The 13,520-nt window shown below is 37.6% G+C and overlaps 1 protein-coding gene across 1 annotated transcript; it reads right to left on the bottom strand.

Annotated features, from left to right (window-relative positions):
- Positions 1-7,834: 7,834 nt before the first annotated feature.
- On the bottom strand, positions 7,835-8,599 carry LOC121867064 (probable inactive receptor kinase At1g48480). The gene has a single exon (XM_042366822.1). It carries the CDS (start codon positions 8,597-8,599, stop codon positions 7,835-7,837), a length of 765 nt encoding a protein of 254 aa, XP_042222756.1.
- Between the last annotated feature and the right edge of the window lie 4,921 nt (positions 8,600-13,520).

A 13,520-nucleotide genomic window follows, 5' to 3' on the forward strand; every position in this document is an offset into this window, starting at 1 on the left:
AAATGGTCTCTATAGGGTTGAGGTCTGGGTAGCACTCACAAACAGTAATAGCTTAACACAAGCAATGGCCCAATACAATATTATATTTGTGATATTAAATGTTTCAATAAAAATACAACATTATTATTCTATTGGGTAAAGGAAAAGTTGTATTGTTTAACTGAAAGAAACTTATTGAATATGGACCTGGAGATTTAGATGGCCAGATCAAAAGGTCAATTTCATTTGACCTTTCCTCTGACCAGCGCTTCATCTCTCGTGCCGTGTGAACAGGGCAGTTATCAAAGAAGTGAACAATTTTCCTCAAATATAATTTGCTAGCACTTGTGTCATGAATTGGCGCCTTCATATAGGTGAAAATGCGCGACTTAGAAAAATAAAATAGGCGAGTGTGGAGGCACGGATGGTGGGCAGCCTCCAGCAGCTCCAGGCAAACGTCAGAGATGATGATGGGTAATGTAAACTGTTGTACACTGAAGAGGAAAAATAAGTGATAACTGTATTATATACTGATGGAAAAAGAACAAAATATTGGTATTGAGGGAAAGATGTTTGTTGATCAAGTAACCCAAATTAAGGAGCACATTTCAGTATTAATAGTATGGATAGATCTACGTAGTATTAGTTAAGGGCTGCAAATTGGTGCCATCTTTTACTGTAATAATACAAGACTAATACCATATGTTGGAGTTTGATAAACTTTATATAGTAGCAACTTTTCTAGACTATTACAAATTATAAATTGCAATTTAAAATATGTATGCCCTTTTTGATCCGATCTAATGTTGACACTGGTGTAGTAGGCAGCTACCAAACAGGGAGGTACTACTGCCTGGGAAGATATTGGAAGCATAATGTGTTGTCTAATGGTAGACCCTGCTGCCATATGGCATCACGAAAATTGTGACCAAGTCCCAGGTTGCTGATCTGACTTTCTGCTTCATTTACACACAATTGCAGGGTCTCAATTGTTTCTCTTACCATTGACAACACAACATACAGATATCGTTTCTAACTTTTGATCTTTTTTTCATTTTTGTATTTATTGTTCTTTATTATTAAAATTATTAATATTATTACAGTTACTGTATTATTATCATTTTATTATTTTTTGTTTTTTTGTTTTATCATAAATTTTATTTATTATGAATTATTATGACAATTATTTATTATTATTATTATTATTATTATTATTATTATTATTATTATTATTAATTATTAATTATTATTATTATTATTATTATCATTATTATTATTATTATTATTTTTAATTATTAATTATTATTATTATTATTATTATTATTATTATTATTATTAGTATTAGTATTATTATTATTATTATTATTATTATTGTTATTATTATTATTATTATTATTATTATTATTATTGTTATTATTGTTATTATTATTATTATTATTATTATTATTATTATTATTATTATTATTATTCTCCTCCTCCTCCTCCTCCTCCTCCTCATTATTATTATTATTATTATTATTATTATTGTTATTATTATTGTTATTATTATTATTATTATCATTATTTTCATTATTATTATCATTATTATTACTACTACATTGTCGCCCCCCCCAGGCCCACAGTATGGTGGCTCACTGGCAAAGTACCTGTTGTGGATGATGGAGGCCTCGGGTTCGACTCCCAGATGGATTGAAGTCGTGTTGAACTGGACGAGGCAGAGACATGATTTTGAATGGTTCGTAAGTAAAATTTATGTTTTAACAGTGATGTTGGGGCTGGTGCAATGGAATTACTCTACTATAGAGAAAGAAGCTGTGGCTCTGCTTATGGCACTGGAAAAGTTTAACATATATCTTGGCAACACCTACCAGAGAATTATAGTTTACAGTGACCATAATTTATTACAGTTCAGAAATCGAATGAAAAACAAGAATCAGAGAATTAATAGATGGTGATTAACTTGGTATTTTGTGTAGGAGTGAGGGAAGGACTTGGTATGTTGTGTAGGTGTGAGGGATGGACCTGGTATGTTGTGTAGGAGTGAGGAATGGACTTCGTATGTTGTTTTGGAGTGAGGGATGGACTTGTTGAACTGTGTAGGAGTGAGGGAAGGACTTGTAGTTTTGTGTAGGAGTCAGGGAAGGACTTGGAGTATTGTGTAGTAGTGAGTGGAGGACTTGTAGTACATATAACACCATCCATCATCACTACATATAACACCACCCCTCATCACTACATATAACACCATCCATCATCACTACATATAACACCATCCATCATCACTACATATAACACCAATCATCATCACTACATATAACACCATCCACCATCACTACATATAATACGACTACCAGTTTGAAGAATCCGTACACACCGCTTGCCACCTATATGAATCGGCTGCTTGTCCAATTAACCAGTCCGTTCACACATATTTATATTTGGGTTTTAAGTAACGAAACCCAAACGGTAGTTCCTTTGTTTTATTATAAAAGGTTGTAGATATAATTCCTGAGTGTATATCAACCGTAAGTCTCACTGTCTAGGAGTGAATGAGAAAGGGACGGCGTTTATGTATGATAAACGTTAGGTCACGTCCTTACGATATGACTTGAGGTGAGCTACTGAAGCTTAGGGGCATCGCAGTGCGTGCTTACAGGAATGCTGAGCTATGGGTCTCGCCCTCTTGGGTAAGTTGCCCGCTCACGTGTCAATCTCATGTCTTACTCATAGACAGTGGAAAGTTACAGGGTGGTGAATCTGAATATAATATCAGATGTATTGACCCATTTATATAATACGTTCTGTTGATGAGACAGGGGCCTATTACAATCACTACATATAACACCAATCATCATCACTACATATAACACCATCCATAATCACTACATATAACACCAATCATCATCACTACATATAACACCAATCATCATCACCACATATAACACCATCCATCATCACTACATATAACACCATCCATCATCACTACATATAACACCAATCATCATCACTACATATACCACCATCCACCATCACTACATATAACACCATCCATCATCACTACATATAACACCATCCATCATCACTACATATAACACCATCCATCATCACTACATATAACACCATCCATCATCACTACATATAACACCAATCATCATCACTACATATAACACCATCCATCATCACTACATATAACACCAATCATCATCACTACATATAACACCAATCATCATCACTACATATAACACCAATCATCATCACTACATACACCATCCATCATCACTACATATAACACCAATCATCATCACTACATATAACACCAATCATCATCACTACATATAACACCATGCATCATCACTACATATAACACCACCCATCATCACTACATATAACACCATCCATCATCACTACATATAACACCATCCATCATCACTACATATAACACCATCCATCATCACTACATATAACACCATCCATCATCACTACATATAACACCATCCATCATCACTACATATAACACCCTCCATCATCACTACATATAACACCATCTATCACACTACATATAACACCATCCATCATCACTACATATAACACCATCCATCATCACTACATATAACACCATCCATCATCACTACATTTAACATCATCTATCATCACTACATATAACATCATCCATCATCACTACATATAACACCATCCATCATCACCAAATATAACACCATCCATCATCACTACATATAACACCATCCATCATCATTACATACATATGCCCTATCCATCATCACTACATATAACTCCACCCACCATCACTACATATAACAACATCCATCATCACTACATTTAACATCATCTATCATCACTACATATAATACGATCGATCATCACCACATATAACACCATCCATCATCACTACATATAACACCATCCATCATCACTAAATATAACATATACATATAACACCATCCATCATCACTACATATAACATCATCCACCATCACTACATATAACACCATCCATCATCACTACATATAACACCAATCATCATCACTACATATAACACCATTCATCATCACTACATATAACACCATCCATCATCACTACATATAACACCAATCATCATCACTATATACATAACACCATCCACCATCACTACATATAACACCATCCATCATCACTACATATAACACCATCATCATCACTACATAAACACCATCCATCCATCACTACATAAAACACCATCCATCATCACTACATATAACACCATCCATCATCATACATATAACACCATCACATATAACACCATCCATCATCACTACATCATAAAACACATATCATCATCATCATCACTACATATAACACCATCCATCATCACTACATATAACACCATCCCATCATCACTACATATAACACCATCCATCATCACTACATATAACACCATCCATCATCACTACATATAACACCATCCATCATCACTACATATAACACCATCCATCATCACTACATATAACACCATCCATCATCACTACATATAACACCAATCATCATCACTACATATAACACCATCCATCATCACTACATATAACACCAATCATCATCACTACATATAACACCAATCATCATCACTACATATAACACCAATCATCATCACTACATACACCATCCATCATCACTACATATAACACCAATCATCATCACTATATATAACACCAATCATCATCACTACATATAACACCATCCATCATCACTACATATAACACCATCCATCATCACTACATATAACACCATCCATCATCACTACATATAACACCAATCATCATCACTACATATAACACCATCCATCATCACTACATATAACACCATCCATCATCACCACAGACATACTTCTTTGTTTTATATAGATTAGATGGGTCAAATTTACTTCTCTGACTCCCATAAGTATTTAGATTTTTAGACTCAAGATGAGTTATTAAATACTGTTAAAAAAAGAAAATCTACAGCACCAGGTGAAGACTGTGTGACTTAGGAAATTTGGAACTGCTTAGTTAGTATGGAAAATAGTCCATTATTAGATTTATTCAACATGAGCTATACAGAGGGTAGATTACCAACAGAATGGAAGAAAGTGATAGTTATCCTTGTCCCTAAGGCAACTGGTGGATACAGGCCAGTATCTTTAACATTTTGTTTTTGCAAGATGATGGAGAGAATATTATTACATAGGCTTGTATATATTGTGGGGGAAAATCTATCTTGTAATTTATTTGGTTTTTTGGAAGGGAAATGTACTTCAGACTGTGTTATAAAATGTTTATCAAATGATGGAGACAGATGTAGAGTTTTTGTGGATTTACAAGGAGCATTTGATAAAGCTCACAGTGAAGTAGTTATGAATGAACTGGCTGCTCTAGGGGTATCAGGGGAGTTGTTACACTGGATAGGTGACTACTTGCATGGAAGGAGAGCCTGTGTATGGTATCAGGAATGTTTGTCTGAGGAAAGAGCACTTGAACTAGGGGGAGTATTGAGCCCAATGTTATTTAATGTGTCAATGAACAAGATAGCCTGACACAAATATCCCACAGGAGTTGTAACCATCATTTATGCAGATGACATCATATTTCAAGGAAACTCTGTCAAAAATTTGCAGATTGCATTAAATAATTTTAGTGTTCTTTCTCAAAAGATGGGCTTAGTTATCAATGAAGAAAAAACCAAGTGTGAATGTAAAGGAAGAGGAACTGAATCCGTTTTTCTTAATGGAAATTTTTTTGAGAAAGTGTCAATGTATAAATATTTAGGAATATATATTGGCTTTACTAGTGAAAGTAAAGAGGCAGAAATACATCATGTCCTCACTCAATGTAGAGCAAGATTACAGCCCTTGAAGGCTCTAGCATGTTGTGGTAAAGGTGCTGGGGTACCCATACTGAGAATGATGTATATTTCTACCATCAGATCACTTATAGACTATGTCCTCTCATGTACTGCTGAAGGAAGGCTACAGGAGCTTGAGATCATGCAAAATGAAGCAATGAGAATAATTTTAGGGTGTCAAAAGGATGCAATGATTGAGATAATGAAAATGGAACTATGGTTACAGAGCATTTCACAGAGGGTCAATGAAATTAATACAGTTGCAGCAGTTCGATTAATGAGAGGGAACAGTGGGGGTAAATTTGTACAAGATATAAATGATGGTTTAAAAGGTAAACGGACCTTCTGTAGGCAAGGCAAGGGAGGATGCATGAATGGATTAGTAAATATTATTAAAAACTGTAATCTGGCAGACTGGTGTACAGCTGTTCAGAAGAGTTGTAAGAATCCACCCTGGGAAGAACGAGAAGTAGAGTTAGACATAGTGCCTCTCACAATGAAGAAATTATTACATGAACCAGGACAGTTAAGGGCTTTATATGGGAATAAGATTAGTAATTTGCCTAAAATAAACACATTGCATGTATATTGTGACGGTTCAGTTATGTCAAGTGGCAGGGCAGGGTGCGGGATCCTTATAAGACAGTACACAGAACAAGGGAATGATGACATCAAAATTGGACTTCGGTTGAGCAGTTTTATTTCATCAACACAAGCTGAGTTATATGCAATCTTAGTAGGGTTGGAAAATGTTGTAAATGTGTATAAAGATGCATATTTTTTTGTTGATAGTAGGGCAGCTTTGGATTCTTTGAACAGTGGGAGTCCAGTCTTTGAACACATTATTGGTTCATGTAGAAAATTAGTAAATACAATAAGGAAAAATGGCCATAATGTTCAATTTGTATGGGTCCCTTCACATGTGGGGATTGGTCTTAATGAAGCAGTAAATATAATAGCAAAAAGAGCCACGGAAAAGGCCGAGATCGACATAATATGTACTAAAACCTTGAAACAATTAAGGAGCAAATTACGGAAAATACAGTCAATAGAAGATAATTTCAAAAGGAATGAAATATACGAGAAAAGGGAAACAATGAAACATTACCATCATGTTCTCATGAACACAAAATTTACATATGGGAAAGATGGGAGTAGGTGGAAAGATTCAGTGTATATGAGGTTAAGATTAGGATATAAATATTATTGGGAACTTGGAGCTGAGAGAAGTGAACAGGATAAAGAATGTAGAGTTTGTAGAACACCCAGATCCCATACCCTGCCACATTATATACTGGAATGCCCATTGCTTAATGTATATAGAAATGCCCATATAAATAATGTCCCCATGCAAATAGAGTGGATGTATAAAAATAGGAAAATAGATGATATATTAAAGAAATATAGAAATTTTTCATCTAGAATATAACTATGTATGTATATAACTGATTATATGAAATATTAGGGATTTATGTGAGACCTGAGAGGGACATTCCTGGATTGGGGTGGGGATGACTTATGTCACTTCATCCCTTTGAGATGTACTAATGTTTTTTGTATCTCAATAAACGTATCAATCAATCTGTACCTAGACATGCAGACTAGATTTTTCTGATGGCTTGTGATGAGTTAGGAACGATTTAGACCTTCAATCCTATCATAAATAACTAGTTTTCTCAGTCACGTGATGTTTTAGCAACTTTAACCCTTATTTTGTAGAGTTTTGGTCCCAATTTATTTAAAAATATAATTAACATCGTGAATTTAAGCGTTTTCCTTACCCATTGATCTGCCATCTTATGAAAAAAAGTCCAAGGTTGTGCTGTTGAAGGTTTGAGTTAGGGGAATGTTGAAGTCAGGCGGACAAGGAATCGGATGCAAGGTTTACCTGTCGTTTGAGTTTTGTTTTTCGTTTCGTTCAGATACGCTGTGGGAAGGTGAGAGATAGTGTGTGCTTTATAGCTTGGGGCCTAAAATTTTTTCTTCAACTGATGATTTCTCGGAATTCTCGGAGGAGGTGTGGTAGTGATGGCCGGTCAGTGCGGCGCTTGGTCATGGCCTTCTTGGCGAGTTTTGTGACCTCTGGATGGTCCCCTGGGGCCTCCTTGATCAATTCCATCAGGACAAACCCGAAAGAATATGTATCTGAATTCTTGGTGGTCCTAAACCCACGGCAGACTTCAGGGGCCATCCAGGGGAAGTCCTCGTGTAGGCAATCAGCGCTGACTTTACAAGACTTACCGATCTCACAGGCCAGACCGAGGTCAATGAGGCTGACCTCTGGCCGGGATGAGGGCCCTTGGATCATTATGTTATCCTCCTTGATGTCATTGTGTGCTAGACCTTTCGTGTTCATCTCAAGGATTTTCTCACCAAGGAGGAGCCCCAGTTGTATAAGGTCATATTGGCAGATCAGGTTATCTTCAGAGAGAAGGTGGTTGAGTGTGAGCTTACCCCTGAAGGACTGGAGGATCGCTGGAGGTTTTGGACAGTACCCAAGTACCTTAGGAATCCCCCCAGCACCATCGAGGGCATACATCTTGGCAGCCTCATCCTTGAAGAATTTTTTGGCTGATGGTGACACTGCCTTTTTCAAAACAGCTACATCATTTCCCCACTTGACAAGGTAAGCAATTGCGTGCGCTCCCTCCCCAAGAATTTCCGCTCCGTCTTGTAGGAGGTCAGTCACGTCCTCAGGGAGAAGCTCACACACCCAATCTTGGAAGTTTTCTGTTTTTCGGCAAGCCATTTTTAATTATCTGTATCGACTCAGCCTTCTCCAGGACATCAAATTATTATTTGGGGGTTAGATGCGTTTTTGAGGCGCTGAAGTGATAGTTGTTGTGCAATGAAGTGAAGAGGTGCCTTATAGTGTAGTGAAGAGGTGCCTCATAGTGTAGTGAAGATGTGTAGTGAAGATGTGCCTCATAGTGTAGTGAAGTAGGCGTAGTGAAGATGTGCCTGATAGTGTAGTGAAGAGGTGCCTAAAAGTGTAGTGAAGATGTGTAGTGAAGATGTGCCTGATAGTGTAGTGAAGTAGTTGTAGTGAAGATGTGCCTGATAGTGTAGTGAAGTAGTTGTAGTGGTGATGTGCCTGATAGTGTAGTGAAGTAGTTGTAGTGAAGATGTGCCTGATAGTGTAGTGAAGTAGTTGTAGTGAAGATGTGCCTGATAGTGTAGTGAAGTAGTTGTAGTGAAGATGTGCCTGATAGTGTAGTGAAGTAGTTGTAGTGAAGATGTGCCTGATAGTGTAGTGAAGTAGTTGTAGTGAAGATGTGCCTGATAGTGTAGTGAAGTAGTTGTAGTGAAGATGTGCCTGATAGTGTAGTGAAGTAGTTGTAGTGAAGATGTGCCTGATAGTGTAGTGAAGTAGTTGTAGTGAAGATGTGCCTGATAGTGTAGTGAAGTAGTTGTGTGAAGATGTGCCTGATAGTGTAGTGAAGTAGTTGTAGTGAAGATGTGCTTGATAGTGTAGTGAAGTAGTTGTAGTGAAGATGTGCCTCATAGTGTAGTGAAGATGTGCCTAATAGTGTTTATTTTTATTTTTATGGGGATTAGCCCACCAGGAGACAGGTCACTGACCCACATCAGGGCCTGGGGGGCGAAAATGTAATAATAATAATAATAATAATAATAATAATAATAATAATAATAATAATAATAATAATAATAATAATAATTCATAATAAATATAATTTATGATAAAACAAACAAAATAAAATAATAAAATAATGATGATAACAATACAGTAACTGTAATAATAATATTATTAATAATAAAGAACTATAAATACAAAAATGAATAAAAAAGATCAAAAGTGAGAAACAATATATGTATGTTGTATTGTCAAAGTAAGAGAAACAACTGAGACCCTGCAATTGTGTGAAAATGAAGCAGAAAGTCAGATTATCAACCTAGGACTTGGTCACATATGGCAGCAGGGTCTACCATTAGACAACACATTATGCTGCCAATATCTTCCCAGGCGGTAGTACCTCCCTGTTTGGTAACTGCCTACTACCTACTACCTGTAATGAAGTAGTTGTAGTGAAGATGTGCCTAATACACCTTTTCACATATCCGTCGAGACATTGTTTCATAACTATTTGACAAATTTCATAACCGAATGACACAACACATATCGAATGACAATCTAAAATAACTGTTGGTGGTCTGTCATTCTCCAATTGTTACATTCTCAAACTCTATGTAGACTGTCGGTTTATTGTTCACGGCTGTCAACTTCATAACTTACGTCAATTACTTCTGTCAGCATGAACCAACAGTTATTTTAGAGTGTCACTCGATATGTGTTCTGTCATTCGGTTATGGAACAATGTCTCGACGGATATGATGAAAAGGTGTATTTTCATTATTTCGTCACTATTTCATCTCTTATCGTCATTTATCGTGACATCGTACTATTTCGTCACTTATCGTACTATTTCGTCACTTATCGTCAGTATTTCGTCCTTTATCATCAAATATCGTCACATATCATCAATAATCGTAACTAATCGCCACTATATCGTCACATATCATCAATTATCGTCACTAATCGTCACTTTTCGTCACTTATCAATTATCGTCACTATTTCGTCACCACTCGTCACTTTTTCGTCACTTAGGGATACTTTTAGAAACGTATGGAAAATATCTTATCTCTTTTTGAATGATGGTGTGTGTGTGTGTGTGTGTGTGTGTGTGTGTGTGATAGGCAGAGAAAGAGAGTGAGAGAGAGTTCTTCTTCTTCTTCTTCTTCTTCTTCTTCTTCTTCTTCTTCTTCTATACTGCCAGATCTGGGGTCACTAAATCTAAGGGGATAACTTAACTCTAATCTTAATTCTTAAGGGTCGCTGCCACCAGACCCCCTCTGGACAGCATGTAGCTCGTTAGGTAGCGGGCAGAGCGGACTAGGCATTGGGTTAGGTTTTCCATTGATCAGATCGATAAGGGTAAAGAAGGGTGAAACCATAACATGTCTTCATTGATTTATTTCTTATAAAACACACTGGTAAAAAAAACATACATGAATTGGCCTTCCTCAGAAGAACAACGGAATTTTGGTTACCCAACTGGGCCCCAGACTCCTACATTACTGGCGGGTCATCCACCCACTTATTGCACCACAATCGGTGAACACCGTATCTCGGTCGTTCCTTCTTACAATATCCCTTAACACATCAGACTGTTCCACTGGTGTGGCTTGTAGCACCGTCGGTTATCATACATAGTAGCACCATCGCAACACACCTGTTACACTCCATACCTGCAAGTATGTGACTCCTTGTGACTTTTGGGTATACACAACGGGCACCTCGTTCGCACACCGCCCTCGGTGGGTAGAGACGAGGGCTTCACCTAGAGACATACCAGCACTATTTCTACGCCTGGTATTATAGGTCGCTCCAAGTGACGACCGCAGTTTCTCACGGTTTCCTTAGTTGTGACTATTCATGTGGAGTGGTGCGCTGGGAATCCACCGGTTCATAGTGGACTGGTATAGTGGGGAGTAATTCCCCACCTGGTGTGGCGCTCCAGGAGACAATGGCGGTCGGGCGGCAAGATACCCCAACCACGTGGCACCTGTGTTGACGGCAGAACGGGAAAGACTCAGCAATAATGCCTGACGGGCGGTTATCCCATCCCTTAACACATCCCTATCACACTTATATATCCGGCAAAGCTTTAAACTGTAGTCACTGTTATTTATCAACCTTAATTGTAGGGCGGGATATAGCCCGCTAGGACACTGACCTGTGTTGACGGCAGAACGGGAAAGACTAAGGCCGGCTTCCCGCCGCTTCTCGTCACATAGGCCTACAGTTTCCAATCCTCAATTTCCATTTTTGTTTCTTATGGTTGTCCCCTGAACACTTTACGGTATATTGTCACTCATTTCTTATAAACACATATATTAATCCTAACTTATACACTAAGGTCAGGTCTTGGTTTGCTAGTGCTTGGTTAAATACCTGGGATTTTAATATCAACGGGCATCTGAGGCGGGTACATGACGCGCCTTGAAACAAAAGCCGAATGATCATGGCGGGGGTGTATCAACTTCACTTAAAAACTGTAATGAGGGATCCTCCTCTCACACAGTGCACTATTTGAACACAGACCTCAGATTCTCTGATCACTGTACCTGTCGTGGGTATATGTCACGTGAGGCTACGAGGTGTATTAAATTCATACCGACGCATACACGATATTTCCTTTCCAGTATAGTTTCTAGATCACTGTCAACACCTCACATAGTTCTGATACATTTATCCCTTTTTCCCGATCATTGTTCTCATGTATTTTCATATGATATCTGTTGGAGTTAGGTTCGCTACACGCTCACCGACGTAAATAGTAGGACCTTCAAACCCTGCTCCACACTTAGTCTTACAGTACCCTAGTCCGGCTCAACTGGACTTTAACATTCATCTTATGCCTTCCCTGAGTGATCCGTAATGCTATGAATACATACACTTGATATGATATAATTATACCTGGGTACCATACCACACATGGTCTAGGAACCTTGAGTAGGGAGTTGTCCTTTCTCAATGTTTCCCGTTTTCTGGGGTTCTACAAGCGCTGTGCATTTGAATGTTATGTAGCGTAATATGAATTAGATGGGATTTTTAGGGATGACAATGATGTGCGCAGTACATAGCCTTCCCCTCCCAAAGATTCATATTATGTGAAATAATAAGCAAAGCACTAACGCTGTAGTGTACATACATTTTACAACATCCTAACAGTTCATGATTAGAGTACCTTAATCCAACACACAAAACATAAGGAGACTTAAACGTTTCCTACGAGCGTCTCCGCTACCATATACATCAGGCAACCGTTTACAATCCTGCTAGTTCGGTATACAATATATCAGTAAAGAGAAAATTATAAGGAGACAAACCTTTCATACTCGAGTCTCCGTTACCTATACATACCACAACTTATCAATTCTTATCTCAGTACAATATAGTATAGGGAACATTCCCTTAACAGTTCATCAGCGTAATACCTCAACCTACTTTTGGCACCAGCACATAAACAGTGACTCTTTGACATTACATCTACAACAAAAGTTCTCTGCATGAAATTACAAATCCTAAGGAATTTAAATTCTTGTCTATGAATGGGGAATTAGTTACATCAGACACTTCCTCAGATTACTACTTCCTTTCAATAATAATTCACCTTTTCAACACCAAAACCATGGTTCTAGACATACACTTTGGGGCTCATAACACAAAACCCGTATTTTCTATCTCACAGTTCAACAGAACTGGCATTTGAAAGTCGGGGTGACTCCCTCACCCGGAGCGAGTCAACAACCCAAACAAAACTTCCGACACACATAAACTGAGATTTTTTTTTTCGACAACATAGGCAGCAACTGGATTTCCGGACTTCAGTTCATAAGAACTGGGATTTATAATGTTGGGGTGACTTCAGTACGACTGACGAAGTCAACAACCCACAAACTTTTGACACACATAAACTGAGATTTTTTCTTTCAACAACATAGGCAGCAACTGGGTTTCCGGACTTCAGTTCATACGAACTGGGATTTATAATGTTGGGGTGACTTCAGTACGACTGACGAAGTCAACAACCCAAAAAAAACATTCTGACAATATAGAGACCACTACTAATAGTTGATCTTCAAA

The sequence above is a fragment of the Homarus americanus genome, unplaced genomic scaffold, assembly GCF_018991925.1.
Source record: "Homarus americanus isolate GMGI-L3 unplaced genomic scaffold, GMGI_Hamer_2.0 scaffold3558, whole genome shotgun sequence".
Classification (NCBI taxonomy): Eukaryota; Metazoa; Arthropoda; class Malacostraca; order Decapoda; family Nephropidae; genus Homarus; species Homarus americanus.

Excerpts from the sequence above, each read along its gene's own strand:
- LOC121867064 (XM_042366822.1), bottom strand. The coding sequence starts at position 8,599 with ATGGCTTGCCGAAAAACAGAAAACTTCCAAGATTGGGTGTGTGAGCTT.